Below are 16,063 nucleotides of genomic sequence, written 5' to 3'. Positions count from 1 at the left end.
TGTTGCCAGGATGCCAACTTTTCCTCACTATACTTCTGTGCCTCTTGAAGTTAATGTCCTGCAATTGTATTCAGGGCTGTCTGGACAAAAGAAAGAACAACAAGTTGTGAGCTCGTTAGATCATGGGGAAAAATTAGTCAGTCCAGTGAAGGAAAAAGGGGAGCAGCTAAGGAAAGCTAAAATGGCAATACGCATGCCTGCCCTCCCGACATTCCTCCCAGCGGAGCAATCCCAGGGCAGGGATGCAAACTAGACAGAGGAAGGGTATTGTGGTTCCCACTATAAATTCAAATTTGGGATTGGATGGGGGGGAGCACTAGTGTATTTTTTTAAAAAAAACAATCTGAAATTCTAGTGAAAATGTGACATTTCATTCTGGAAAGAAGTTAGCTGGACATTTTTGAGTTATGAATATTTCTGAATCAGACCTTTTGTCTAAAGATGTCACATATGTATGAAATGGAGGTCATGACTGAGTCCAATGAATTACTTCATTAAGATTGTTTTTTAAAAGCACAACACTTTGGCTTCTTGCCAGGGCCCAAACAACTCTTTCCATGGGAACTGTAGAGAAAACAGTAAATATGAGTAAGGAATGAATAAAGAAAGAGATTTCTCAGGTCTCACTTATGATAGCAATATCATAGTTGTTCTTGTGTACCTCTGCGCTCTAATGGATGGGCTGAAGTCAGAAAACGGAAAGTGAGGGAGAGGGTACAGTGTATTCTTTCATATATATATATATATATATATATATATATATATATATATATATATATATATATATATATATATATATATATGAAAAATGCAACTTTGCTCAAAACTACCATTGATACACTTTTGAACTTCATTTTTAAAAATTTCACTATGGACTTTGGCACACTTTTCAGACTTCCAGAAACAGGTCTGAGTTTCTGACATGTTGGTTTATAATAACATTGATTTATATACCACCCTTCAAGACAACTTAATGCCCACACAGAGCAGTTTACAAGGTATGTTATTATTATCCCCACAACAATCACCCTGTGAGGTGGGTGGGGCTGAGAGAGCTCCTAAACTGTGAATGACCCAAGGTCACCTAGCTGGCTTCAAGTGGAGGAGTGGGGACTTAAATCCAGTTCTCCAGATTAGAGTCCCACACTCTTAACCATTACACCCAACTATCTTTGTATGGGAATGATGAAAACATGGAGGAAAGAGATCCTCCGTGCCTCCAGAACACAGCTCCTAATTGCTGGTGTATCACATCTTTTTTCTGATGATCTAGAAACACAGAATTAAACAACAAAGAGTCGTAGCCTGTCTGGCCACTATCTATGCCATTTAAAAACCCACCAAGATATTGGTCACAGTCCCACAAAGAGATAGAGGCACTTAAATAAATACATAATATGTACACATAATATGAATTCCTCAGTTTACAGTGCCGCAGTGCCATTTTTCCCACAATCACTATGGTCATAGTGGTGTTCATGGGGCCTAATTCAGAAGGTTCAGTAAGAGGCACAATGAAAGCATCAGTAATCCTTCTAAGCCCATTGACTTAGTTCCCCAACATCAAATTTATATACCATTGGCAGCTTCAAGTTGTGAACTTCCTGGAGACTAGGGGCTAGAACTTGGGGAGGGCAAGGTTTGGAATGAGAAGGGACCTCAGCTGGGTGTAATACCATAGCCATGTTTATGATATATGCATACAGTACATAGATCTTGGGCATACATGCAGTGATCCATCAACCAATTCTTCAACATTTGGTGTGATTCCTATTTGCAGTGTTCTGCTTTAAGGCTTGTGGTCTGTGGAAGAAATCAGGATATGATTAGCAGTGTAAAACAGATATCATCTACCAGCTATCAGAAGGCTTTACAGGTGGGGAAAAGGGGCTGCCTAAAATTCTTGAATGCCCCCAATTTGCCCCAAAGTTCTGAATCCCCCACATAAAACTGTAACTGATCCTCTGGGGAGTATGTATGCATATGTGCCATCAAGGTACAAACAAACTTTTGGTGACCACAGCAATGGGCTTTCAAGGCAAGTGAGAGTCAGAGGTGGTTTGCCATTACCCTCTTCTGCAGAGTCTTCCTTAGGGGTTGCCCATCTCAGTATGGACCCTGCTTAGCTTCCAAAATTGGACAAGATTGGTCTATATCATGCTGCCTTCCCTCCTTAGACATCTGTATGGCCTATATTTTAAAAAAAATCACTGACCTATGTTGCCAAGCAGCCCCCTATCCCGCTTTGAGGCCTGCCATGAACTGTGTTGGAATTTCCCGCGTTGCTGATTTACTGCTACACCAAAAACTGCCCTGCACGTGTGCACTTTAATACACGTGTCAGTTTCCTGCCCACTTGCTAGTTATCCTGCTGTTTCAATAGACTGTGTTAGTTTCCTGAATCCATGTCTGGATAACTGCACTAAGGACTCTCTTTCCAGGCAGCCTTGCCCAAGCCTATATCTGGACCTCCCTGTGTGTGTTTGGACTTTATTACACGTGTGCTCCGTGCCTGCCTTGCCATCTACCACGGGCTGTGCCTGTTCCCTGCTATGGACTGTGTTTCACATGCTGTTTCCCTGCCTCCATGGAAGCCTGCCTCACCTGGGCCCCAGCCGCACTGTTAGCAGCCAGGTGCCCACTGGGGAAAACCTCCAGTGAGCCTGACTAGGCACCCCCTGGCCAGTTCCCGCCTGGGAGCCTCCCGCGGGCCGGTCACCCAGCTTGCCCTCACTACCAGGCAGCCTGCTAGCCAGCCCCAGCCATGCCCAGCCCGCAGCCATGTTCTTAGGCAGCCAGAAGACCTAGAGAAGAAGCCTGCTTTGGGAAGCCATTTCGGAGAAGCGGGCACACCACGTCCGCAGCGAGAGAAACTTGCCCCGCTCTGCATATCTTAAGAGCCGCCCCAGAGAAGAAGCTAAGTGCCGACCATCCCAAGCACTCAGAGAATGCATCTCAAAGAAGCCTCCGCATTCCAGAGCTGATGACATCAGGACAAGCCCCGTCCGCTGGAACATCTATTCAACACGCCCGGATCTCCCCCTCCCTCCTTTGTCCCCTCTTCCTAAGGTGTCACTATAACACAATCAGATTACTAAAGTGGCCCATCTAAGACATTCAGAAAACCATTAAGACCTTTGTTCTGACCTGTGAGAACCACAAGGTACAGCACCAGCACCAGGGTACGTTTTGGGGTATTTAAGCTGGCCGCCCTGGCCACATGGTGCGTACGCCTTCCCTGTCCAGACCCCTTGCTGTCTCTCTGTGGATCCAGTGCTGGCATTGGACCACCTCGCTGCTGTGTCTCTACTCCGCTCCAGGATTGTAAGTATATCCCTTATCATCGTGGGTACCTGCTCATGCGACCGTCTCTATATTTCCTACTCTGTGTTTCCTAGTCCTTGTATGCTATCTTGTGTGTATGTTCAAGTTCAGGCTTATGCCACACTATTAGTAAATACACGTTATTGATTGAATCTTTGTAGTCTGCCTCTTTATTACGTGAGTGTCTGGAGAAGGGACCTTGGTATAGATGGTTAGATCCGCGCTAAATTTAGTTCTGCACTGCTAAGCTAATTCCCCATTCAAAAGAGCAGTTCCGGTAACACCTACAGAGGAAAAAGGGAGTTAAATGTCAAAACAAACAGCCATATCAGAAAGATCCACAACAAAATTATTATGTAGCATATGTGAGAGTGTGAGGGAAGGCATCATGTTATAGCCTAATCTCATCTGGTCTTAGAAGCTAAGCAGGGTCAGAACTTGGATGGGAGATCACCAAGGAAAAGTGCAGAGAAAGCAATGGCAAACCACCTTTGCTTCTCACTTGCCTTGAAAGCCTCTTGCTGGGGTCACCATAATCAGTTGTGATTTGACAGCACATAGATAGGTACATATACTTGAAAGTCAAACGAGGCTTTACATCAGTTGTGTTACTTTTAAAGACAAATATAGGATTGCCACCCTTTAGTTGGTATCTAGAGATCTCCTGGAATTACAACTGATCATTAGACTACAGAGATAATTCCCCCTGGAGAAATAGGCTGCCTTGGAGGATGGACTGTATAGCATTACACTCTGCTGAAGTCCCTCCCCAATCCAAACCTTGCCCTCCCCAGGGTCCCCTCCCAAATCTCCAGGAATTTACCAACCTGGAGTTAGCAACCCTACAATTCCCATAGGAATATCTCGACAACATCAGAGTTTTCCCTTAACTTTTAACTTTTATTTCTTCTTGTCTCTGATTGAAGGAAGTTTCTACAATCTTACTTTCTGGGGATAGAGTTGGGAATAACTTCCTTTTCTCCAGAAGTTCAGTTTCTTAAATTAAAAAAAAAAACCTACAGGGATTTAATTCCTCTTATATTTCTGTCCCTAGAAACGTTTTCTGAAAGACCAGCAGAGATCCATGAATATCTTAACCATTCTTTTTTAAAAAGACAAAAAGCCATTACACAAGCACCATTACCTAAAGCCTGTTCTGATGCTACATAAAGTTTTGAAAGACATATAAAGCAGCTCTAGGATTTGAAAGTGATACAAGAACAGTAGGAAGAAAGGGATAGGTAAAAAATGAACAAAGGATAAATGTGAGCAAATGCAGCTATGTATTATTCAGACCTTATTACAGTTGTCCAAAGCAACCCAGCAAGTACCAAGCAAAGTTTGTCTGAACATGCATATTACAAACCCAGGCAGGAGGTGAGAAAGATCTCTCTTTTCCTGAGATTCTAGAGAGCTATTGTCAGTTGCAGTAGACAATACAAAGTAAGAAGGGTTGGTGGCCTGACTCAATATTATATGCTTCATTTGACAGACCTATTTTCTCACGCAGCACAATATGTGTGCTCCAAATGTAATCTAAGTCCTGGCTCTCCAGTCCTTATACTAGAGCTACCTGACACATGTCAGGGTAGCAATACATAACTGTAACACTAAAGAGACAGGCATACAGACATCTCTGCAATATATGTGAGTTTTCCTGCACAGGTAAGGGAAAAGATCATGAGATGTAGCCCTCAGCTAAGAAAAGGTTAAGAAATGGTGGAAATTATGTGGATGTGACATTCAAATATCAAGAGCTGTTTGTGAGATGTAATAATTTCAAGTTGAGTAACAACTTGAGTAACAACACAAGTTGAATAACAACTTGAAATGGCTAATGCAAAGGATATTGAAAAAAAGAGACAGAAGGACTTATATTAGCACCATAGGAGCAGGCATTAAGAACAAACCATATGAAAACAGAAAAGAGTCCAGTAGCACCTTTAAGACTAACCAACTTTACTGTAGCATAAGCTTTTGAGAATCACAGTTCTCTTCTTCATGAATCTGAAGAAGAGAACTGTGATTCTCGAAAGCTTATGCTATAGTAAAGTTGGTTAGTCTTAAAGGTGCTACTGGACTCTTCTATTTTTGCTACTACAGACTAAGATGGCTAACTTCTCTGCATCCATATGAAAACAAAAATTGAAAAGACCACAAATGACAGCAAAAAATTGTGTAGATTATATAATGAGGCAGATGAAACAGTTGACCATCTCATGCAGTAAGATTGCACAAACTGACTATAAAAGACAATGTAATAATGTAGCTGTGATGCTGCACAGGAATTTATGCAAAAAGTATAGGGCTGCCAGGTCCCCTAGTACAGATGGGGGATCCCCCAGTCCCAGCCTTTTCCCTTCCTCTGGTCGTTGGTGGGGGGGGAAGGCCCAGGGATTGGGTCTGGGAGGTATAAAAATCTACCAAGCCAGTGCACAGTGGGCAGGCTCCTGCTCCTGCAGGCCACAAAGATCTCACTTTCTTAAGTGACATCATTGCTACCATTGCTGGGCATGCTCCCACACTTCACAGAGGCCCAAATTGGTCCTTGTGAGACATGGAAGCATGCCTGCCAACAGGCATGATGACATCACTTCTGGAAGTGATATCATTGCATCTGCTGGGAGCATGCCTGCCTGGAGTGTGCATTCACAAAGTGCACACACAATGAGATCAACAAAAGTAAGTACCAGGTCCTCCCTATGTCAGACTGAGGCTTGAATAAAAGTTGCAATCCAGACTACCCCTTGCAATGAGACAAGAGTTCATTGATTCCAAAAGGCTTTTACTGAAAATAAACAACTAATATAAATTCCCAGATCCAAGGATCAGGGCTGAGCTTAGAAATTGTTACGAATGACAGGCAAAAGCAAAGGTACAGAATAGCAGTTCCCTGTGGGCCCCATCCTCCCCCTCAGTTCTCAAAACAATCGGCCCGAGGGTGAGAAAGCGAAAGTTTCCCAAGGGCGTTGGAAAGGCAGATATCTGTAGACATAACATTCCTCTTCTCTCTGTGAGCTTCCAGTGGAAGGCTTGCCACCTGCAAAGAAAACACTTAATATACAGACAGGATCAAAATGGAGTTTCTTTGGTTTGAACACAGTCAGAACCTGACATTCTGCTCCCTCTAAAATGTTCCTCCCCCAGGTTTAAGAGGGTACAGAGTGTGAAATGCTTTTAATAATCTAGGGGCTTGAATATGAATAGACTCCACCCACTCATCATGCCCAGAGTCAAAGTCCTTCCACCTAATGAGGTAAAACAATTTGTTGTGTCTAATTTTAGAGTCCAAAATTTCTTGTACTTCATAGTGAATTTGATCATCAATTAAAGTAGGTATTGGTGGAGAGGTGGTACGCCATTGGTTTGCAGGGGGGACCTTTTTCAGCAAACTGATGTGAAATGTAGGATGGACTTGACATAAATTCTTTGGTAAGTCAAGTGCTACAGTAACTTTATTGATCACCTTGCGAACAGGAAAAGGTCCTAGAAATTTTAGAGCCAATTTACGGCTCGTTTGAGCTACTCGTAAGTTCTTTGTTGAAAGGTAAACAAGATCTCCTGGATGTAATTCCCATTCGGCCACATGATGGCGATCGGCGTATTTTTTGTAATCCTGTTTGGCTTTGTCAAGACGTGCCTGAATTTGAGTCCATTGATGCACAGCTTCTCCCCACCATTCTGAAACATCTTTGGGAGCTGTCGGAGGGGGAAGAGCTTCAAAAGGATAGGGTTTGAAGTCATAGCCATAAACTACTTTGAAGGGTGTTTCCCCAGTAGAAGCATGTACACTGTTCTTATAGGAAAATTCTGCCAAAGGTAAAAGATCAGTCCAATTATCTTGTTGCAAATTAATATAGCATCTGAGGAATTGTTCTAAGATTTGATTAGTTTTTTCCGATTGCCCGTTGGTTTGTGGGTGGTGGACGGAGCCCAAACCTTGTTCCACACCCATAAGTTGAAGGAGCTCCCGCCAGAAGTTGGCAACGAACTGTCCGCCGCAGTCGGATATTACCTTTGATGGAAAAGAATGTAGTTTTACAATATGTTTCATAAAAATGTCCGCTAATTTCTTAGCTGAAGGTATAGTGGTACAAGGAATTAAATGGGCTTGTTTTGAAAATAAATCCACCACGACCAGTATACATGTGTGGTTCTTGGAGGGGGGAAGATCGGTGATAAAGTCCATCGAAATAATCTCCCAAGGTCTGTTTGGGGTTTCAAGGGGTTGTAAAAGTCCTGGAGGCTTCCCTTTTCGCGTTTTGGCGCTGAGACAAATTGGGCAGGAGGCTACATACTGGGAAACATCCTTGCGTAAGCCTGGCCACCAGAATTGTCTCTGTAAAAGGTGAAGAGTTTTCAAATATCCATAATGGCCAGCAGTTGGGGCATCATGACAACAGTGCAAAACTTCTTTCCTTAAGCTAGCAGGCACATAAAAACGATCGCCACAAAGCCATTCCCCTTGTGCAGATTGCGTTAATTTCTCTTTGGGCACATTTCCCCCCTCCCTTTCCACTTTGTCTTTCAGTGTTTGTCTCCACCCCTGATCTGGGTGAGGAGGTTGGGCTGCCCGGCTGCGTGTTGTGACCACACCTCCTAATTGCATAGGCGAAAATACTGTGTCTACTGTCTCCTCCCTTTTGCTTTTGAGTTGGGGCATGCGTGATAGAGCGTCCTCTAGGAAATTTGTTTTGCCAGGCAAAAATTTGAGAGTGAAATTAAATTTGGAAAAGTATTCTGCCCACCGTAACTGTTTTGCATTCAATCTCCTAGGGCTGCGTAAGGCCTCTAGGTTTTTGTGATCCGTCCAAACTTCAAAAGGATGACGGGCCCCTTCAAGCCAATGCCTCCAAGAGGAGAGCGCTGCCTTTACTGCAAACGCTTCCTTTTCCCAGACATTCCAATTTCTCTCTGATTCCGAGAACTTGCGAGATAAATAAGCACATGGTTTAAGGCTATTATCTTCCCCTTTTTGCAGGAGCACACCCCCCAATCGCCGTATCGCTGGCGTCTACCTGTACAATGAAGGGGCGATTTTCATCGGGGTGTTGTAGTACTGGCTTGGATATAAATTGTTGTTTTAAAAGATTAAAAGCCAATTGGCTTTGTGGTGTCCATAAAAGCTTGGAGGATGGCTTTTTGGCTTGCTCCCCTTTGTCTTTTGTCTTAAGTAGTTCAGTGAGGGGAAGAGTGATTTGGGCAAAATTCTGTATGAATTCGCGATAGAAGTTGGCAAACCCCAGGAAGGATTGTAGTTCTTTACGAGTTGTGCTGGCCGTGATCTGGGCGGGCCCCTCTGGAGAGCTGCCACCCCACGACCGATGGAGATCCTTGGACATTCTCCAACTTCTCGCGGGGGATCTTCTCCCGGTCCTTCCACAACCAGTACGGATAGCAAGTGCACTGCGTGTGCCAGGACCTCCTCCATACTGCCAAGCCTATCTTCCAATCTTTGTACATGTCGTGGTACGGAAATATTGACCTCCTCATACGGCGGTTCCTGGGGCATGTCCACTGGGAATTGTGCATTGTCTATATATTCTTCAGAGGAGATGGTTGTTCGGGACCAAGGCCGAATCTCTCCTATTCCAGTGGCCCCGGTACCCTCCTCTTCCTCCGATATGCCAGCCAGGATACCTTTCGCTAGTCCCGTTATCGCCGAGATTCCAGCATCCACAGCTAACGTGTGGCTTTGTAATTGGTGCCAACTATGATCGCTGGACTCGCGTTGCCCCGTCCACGGGGTGACTTCAGCGTAGTCCCAACTCATCAGATCGCGACGAGTAGTTTCCCAAACCTGGGTACTTTCAGTACCTCTTGAGTCCCACTCCAATTGGTCGGATTCTCTATTCCAGTAATACCACGGCTGGCTACTGGTCCGCTCCATTGAAGAACCGGCAGTCCTTTTCCCATCCATCTGCGATCTGGTAAACACCGTGCTTGCTCTCCTCTCCCTCGTTTCTCTTGGCCTCGAACCCCACTGCCTCGGTGTAGGCAAGGATATCAGAGGTTCCGCCGCCGCCCTTGGTCGAGCTCCCCAGTCAATCCGGACATCCTGGGTGCCAGCTCTGTCGGGTACGAGGGTATACACTGTTGCAAGCCTTGACTCCATTTCCCCCCGAATGGGTTGCCTTGTATTAGTAGGTTCCAGTCCTTCCATATTAGAGACATAAGGATCAAACAAAGGGTCCCTGTTGGGCACGGCCTTGGTATCCATCTCCTCCGGCCTAGGCATTGGAACAGGTGTGATTCGTAACAAAATGTCAGACTGAGGCTTGAATAAAAGTTGCAATCCAGACTACCCCTTGCAATGAGACAAGAGTTCATTGATTCCAAAAGGCTTTTACTGAAAATAAACAACTAATATAAGTCCACATTCCCAGATCCAAGGATCAGGGCTGAGCTTAGAAATTGTTATGAATGACAGGCAAAAGCAAAGGTACAGAACAGCAGTTCCCTGTGGGCCCCATCCTCCCCCTCAGTTCTCAAAACAATCGGCCCGAGGGCGAGAAAGCGAAAGTTTCCCAAGGGCGTCGGAAAGGCAGAAATCTGTAGACATAACATTCCTCTTCTCTCTGTGAGCTTCCAGTGGAAGGCTTGCCACCTGCAAAGAAAACACGTAATATACAGACAGGATCAAAATGGAGTTTCTTTGGTTTGAACACAGTCAGAACCTGACACCCTGTCCCGCCGAGAGGGTAAGGGGACCAGGTAACCTTTAAAAATGTGCAAGCTACCATCCATGAAATACTGGTGGGATCATAAGCCCGAGAAAATTGTTGAAAATGAGAAAGTTAAGATCTTCTGGGATTTCAAAATCCAAACAGATTAAGAAGCTAAAACATAATGCTCCAGATATTACTGTGGTTGGAAGTAAGAAGGTTAATACCAGGTTACACTCAAATTTGAAAGATTGAAATGATAACAAAATATTAAGTTCTATGATTTGAAGTTCAGCGTCTCTGAAAGAAACATAGGCCATTTCCACACGACTTACCTGCCTGCGGAACATCGCGTGAAAGACCCGGAAGACAGCATCTTCTTGCATGAAATCGCACCAGGAAGACGCTGTTATCTGGGAGTTTTGCGTGAAATTGCATCTTCCTGGTATGATTTCATGCGGGAAGACGCTGTCTTCCGGGTCTTTCACGCGATGTTCCGCAGGCAGGTAAGTCGTGTGGAAACAGCAATACAATTGTTATTTCAGTAGTGATAGGACATCTAGGTGTGATTCCAAAAGGAGTAACTAAACACCTAGGCAATATTGGCATAGACAACTGGCCAGTTGCAAACAGCCACACTACTTGGAACATGCCACATACTAAGGTGATACTTCACTTACTCCTAGATTCTTGGATAAAATCTCAGTTGGTGAGGGACCAAAAATTCCAGCCCAAACATCTGGTGGACTGTGGAAAATAGAAATGATAATAATAATATACATTTGGCCTACCTCTAAAACAGAGGAGGGATGGTCTGGCCACTAAAATTCATGTTCTCACCTAGGTTGGAATGTTACAGCAGCCATGTCCTTTCCTCTGAGATCTGAGAGGTAGTTTTCCTGACAGAGAATTTATTATCTGGTGACTGGGACATCCTGGGAAGAGACATATCAAGGTTTTAGTTTGTTGGGAGAAGAAGGTAAACAGCATGAAGCAGAAATGGCTGGGAAGGTCTGTAGAATGATAGGGCCTGGTGCCCTCTTCTGACATTCTCTGCCTGGTTGGTAGCAACAGCACAGCTTGGCTCGGGAATTCTGATGAAAATATAATGTTTCTAAGAAAACATGTCAAGGTCTTTTCATGCTCAGGATTCTCTCTCCTGAATATTGAACGGGGAGGACCAACATTCTTGGCTGATTTCTTAGCCTCTCAAAGCCAGGCTATGTATTTTTATCACATTCTTTATTTCCCTTCATTTATTTAACTTCCTTTGTTTTTGCTTTAAGGCATAGCATTAACAGCTATAGTGCTTACATACAGCAATGGATACATCCAGATTTGAACTAAGGCAATGTCTCCACTAAGCATTTTTTCACACAATCTGCTAATCTGAGGTGGCACAGTCGGTGCTGCTTCCTGTGTTTTGTCTCTGTTATTCCATGTACACTGGTAAAGATCACGATACATTAAAAACCAGATAATGTTATTGTAATCACAAAGATACATCAAGAGGAATCCTTGGACATAACTGGCAGCCAAACTCAACTGCAATTGAAAAGAGAACGAACTCTTTCTAGAGACTGAATTCCAGCACTTCTTAGTATGGTGAACCAAAAAGGCTAATACAACACAAGCACAGTTGTGCCGTTTGATTCTCCAGATTTTCATACCGCCTTGGTTGATTCTTGCAGATGTGAAGCCTACCACCTGTGCTCTTGATCCTTGCCCTTCCTGACTGATTAAAGGTACCAGAGAGGGACTAGCTAAATGAGTAAAGGGAGTGGTAAATGCTTCCTTGAAGGCAAGAATTGAACCACTGTGCTCAAGGAGGCAGGATTAGGCCTGTGTTGAAAAAATTCTCCCTGAGCCCTACTGTGTTGGAGAGCTTCTGGCCACTCTCCAGTCTTCTGTTCCTAATCTTGGGCAAGGTGTTAGAGTGGTCAGTTGCTTCTCAGCTCCAGGGGTTCTTGGAAGAGACTGATTTTCTGGACTAATTTCAATTCAGGCTGCAATTTGGAACAGAGACTGCACTGGTTGCCTTTACTGAGAACTAGACAAAAGGAGTGTGACCCAGCTAGTCTTGCTGGAACTCTCAGTGCCCTTCAATACCATTGCCATTGTAGCCTTCTGAGTCACCACTGGGGCTAAGGGGCACCATGTTATGGTGCTTTGAGTACTACGTGGGAGGTCAGTCTCAGATGGCTGCACTGGGGAATTTCTCCTCTGCTCCTTGGCCATTGCCCTGTGGGATTCCACAAGGTTCGCTCTTATCCCCCACACTATTTAATATTTACATGAAGTCACTGGGAGAGGTCATCAGGAAGTTTGAGCTGCAGTGTCACCAATGTGTTACCCAGCTCTGTCTTTCTTTTCCACCCAATTCCAAGGATGCTGTTGATGTTCTAAACCAGTGCTTGGAGTCAGTAATGGGCTGGATGAGGCCCAACAAGCTGAAACTGAATCCTGACAAGACAGAGGATCTCTGAGTTAGTAGAGAGGCAGATCAGGAACTTGAGGAATCTCTCTTGTTCTGGATGGAGTTATACTTCCCTAGAAAAGTCATGTTTGCAGCTTGACATGGCAGTCACCTTGGAAAACCATGTGGCTGTGATGGTTTGGAGTGCTTTGGCTGGTGTGTCAGCTGCGTCAATTCCTGGCTCAGTCAGATCTAGCCATAGTGATCCATGCCTTAGTCACATCTAGACTGGACTTTTGCAATGTGCTCTACTTGGGACTACCCTTAAAAAGTGTTCAGAAGCCGCAGTTAGTGCAGAATGCTGTGGCTAGACTACTGGTTGGGGCCAGGTTTAGGATTATATAACCCCAATATTACAGCAATTACACTGCCTACCAAGCCACTCCCTCGTACAGTTCAAGGTGTTGGTTTTGGCCTTTCTAGCCCTATATGGCTTGGGACAGGGGTATCTAAAGGACCATCTTTTCCCATATGTTCCTATCTGGGAATTTAAATCATAGGAAGAGGCCCTCCTGACTGTATGGTCAGCTAAAGAAGCTTGTCTGGTGGGTACACGAGACAGGGCCTTTTTGGTGGCAGTTCCAAGGTTATGGAACAGCATCCCCAGGGAAATGTGCCCGAACCCTTCATTATCTATTTACAAGAGACAGCTGAAGAAGTTTTTACTTAGGAGTGCTTTCTTACTGGCAGTCCTAAACGGCATTGATTTTAAAATTTGTTTTTATCTGTGATTGTTTATATTGTAAGCTGCCTTGAGTTCCTACATGATAGAAAGGTAGCTAACAAATGTTTTAAGCAAACAATACAAAGGTAAGAGCAATGTCTCACATTCTTCCTTTCTTTAATTTTTCCCCTATATTGCAAATATGAACTCTGGAACTTGACTACTTCATGCTCCCCAAACATAGCTACTAATTATCTTATCTTGAGGTCTCTCTCTTTGTGGATACATTATGTGTCAGAAGCCACAGAGCTGTGGTTTTCAAGCTTTGTGCTTATCAAGGGGTCCTTGAGAAGAGGATCAGTAATGTGATAAGCTTCCTTGAAACATACCTTGTCCATCTGCTGTACGTTTCTGCTACAACACGCAAGCCTCGTCTTTTCTGCAGGATTGAGGCTATTTTCTTGAAATAACACATGACTGTATTTTCTTTGTGATAGGCTAACAGCACAGTGGAGTGTGGAAGATGAGGAGGAGGCAGCTAGAGAGAGGCGCCGGAGAGAACGTGAGAGACAGCTGAGGTCCCAGGCAGAGGAAGGTGTTGAAAGCATTGGCACATCTTCACAAAATGGAGAGTCAGCACAAGAAAGCCAGTAAGTAGAAACTAAACGCAAAACTAGAGGACTATTTGTTCTAGACCACTCCTAAAAATCATGTTGCATACTTCTCAGCTGCCTGATGAATAATTCAGTGAAACTCAAAAGTTTATGTGTTCTCATACCAATGGACATTTACAACATTCTTAGACAGGAAAACAGGACATCTGTCATTAAAACATCAAGGTTGATCTGCACATTATGCTAGCTGTGTAGTGGATGAATGAACCAGCTTCCATGGGGTGGATGCTCCACACTGGGGGAAAGTGTGTGGGGTGATGTGCTAAGTGAATTGCGTGTATCACCAGGAGAATTTATGTGGCACTGGAGGCAGTCATAAGCAACCACTAGTGATTGCCTGAGATTCTCCATGTGATGTGGAGGATACATGTGGTCAGCTGTTCTACACATTAATCCCACAGTGCAGTGCACCCAACCAAGGTAACTGCAGCCCACCATCCGTGTCTGGTCATCTGCCATGTCTAAACCCAAGTGTCTTTCTCTCTTACCTCAAGACTTCAGCTGTGAAATTATCCTCCTTCATGGTCTAGGCAAAATCTGACATTAAATATGTTCAGTTCAAGATTTGGGTCCAGTAGCACTTTACCAACTAGATTTTGAGGGTATCAGCTTTCAAGAGTCAAAACTCTCTTTGTCAGATATCTGATGAAAAACTCATACTCAGGAAATCTAGTTGGTCTTTAAGATACTACTGGACCTGAATCTTGCTCTTCTACTATGGACCAACATAGTTATCCACTTGAAACCATCTTCAGCAGAGATGTGATGCTTTCTTTGGGCAAGTGTTTAATGGCCAAGTGTTTTAAAATACTGTACCTGCCATGAACATTTGGAAACACAGCAGATTAGAAACCTTAACAAACCAATATTGAAACCTTCCTCAGCGTGGGTTCCTGGAAGTTTGTTCCAGAAAATATCAAGGAAATTTACTTCCAGGAGGGCAACTGAGAATGAAAAAACTTGATGTGATAATAGGCACTTCCTTGGATTAAACATAGGAGTGCCCCAGTCATGGTACAAGAGGACTGGTGTGTCTGTTTTTAGCAGAAAAGGGCTGCATGTGCTGAGTAAAAAGTTGTCACCTCCCCAACTGACCTCTCTGTACTTTCCCTCCAAAAAATAATTTTATACCAGACATAGCCTTGGCTGAAGTGCAGCAGTTGGGAGAAAGGCTGCAGGAAGAAGCTCTGACAGAGGAAGGGTTCAGTGTCCTTCTCTCCATATGCTCTGTTGTTCAAATTGGATCCCTACCACCTCTTTCAATGTACTTTCAAATGAACTTGTGTAGACTGGAGCCTGTATTCACCACCACCATGATTACTTGTGTACCACCTATATTGTCTGAAAAGGATTTCTGTAACCATTTTGTGTAATGGAGTAGATGTAAATGCAAAAGAACATGAATACACACTGAGGGCCAAGCTACACATGACGAATGACACTTGAACGGCAAGTGGATTGAGTGGAGGGCAAGTGAACAGGGAGAAATACACTTGCTGTTCAAGTGTCATTCGTCATGTGTAGCTTGGCCCAGAGTTATTTTAGAAAAGTTTTTCATTTTTTTGTATTGAGGGTAGCTCCCCAGTAATTTCTCAGCCTTGTCTGCAGTTGCTGATCTGGCTACAAAGATTAACATACTATTAATCTACTATAAGCACTAGCTTTCTCTTATGTAAACTCGGCTCCCCCTTATGGTGACTCATCCTCTTCTTATAAGCTGTGGGCCAAGCTACAAGTGACAAATGACACTTGAACAGCAAGTGAACAGACTCACGTGTATTCCTCCCTGTTCATTTGCCCTCCACTTGATCACGTAGTGGAGTGCAAGTGAACAGGGAGGAATACATGTGAGTCTGTTCACTTGCTGTTCAAGTGTCATTTGTCACTTGTAGCTTGGCTCTATGTTGGTACAAATATCTAATCATTCCATGAAGTAAAGGGTTTAATGCAGTCACCTCTAAAGAGCAGCTGTCGTAACGTTGCTGTAGGTCTAGATTAGATTTGTCAGACATCCCTTATTCCAGAGCATTAGATCCCCCACAGATCTAATGTAGAGGCTGCACATTTCTGAGTAACAGGGCTGGATCGAGGGGGGGACAGGGGGGTAGTCTGTTCCCAGCGCCGCCAGGGAGGGGGCACTGGGAGCAGCTGCCAGCTGTGGGTAGTGCGTGGGCGGCAGCATGGGCAGCCTCCCAGGCCCCCACGCTGCCTTTCGCCTGCCCTGCAGGACAGGGGGCGGCCGGCTTGCTGCGCGCCCCCT

At 44.3% G+C, this 16,063-nt stretch overlaps 1 protein-coding gene across 2 annotated transcripts in view; it reads left to right on the top strand.

Annotated features, from left to right (window-relative positions):
- LSP1 (lymphocyte specific protein 1) overlaps positions 1 to 16,063 on the top strand; it is a 116,457-nt gene that overhangs the window by 65,768 nt on the left and 34,626 nt on the right. For both annotated transcript variants that reach the window (XM_054970757.1, XM_054970758.1), the window contains exon 2: positions 13,627 to 13,779. In XM_054970757.1, coding sequence (XP_054826732.1) covers positions 13,627 to 13,779 — 153 coding nt within the window. The remainder of the gene's footprint in view (positions 1 to 13,626; positions 13,780 to 16,063) is intronic.

Source organism: Eublepharis macularius, chromosome 2, assembly GCF_028583425.1.
Source record: "Eublepharis macularius isolate TG4126 chromosome 2, MPM_Emac_v1.0, whole genome shotgun sequence".
Taxonomy (NCBI): domain Eukaryota; kingdom Metazoa; phylum Chordata; class Lepidosauria; order Squamata; family Eublepharidae; genus Eublepharis; species Eublepharis macularius.
Note: the sequence above shows the minus strand (reverse complement) of the source record. Positions and strands in the feature narration are given on the sequence as shown.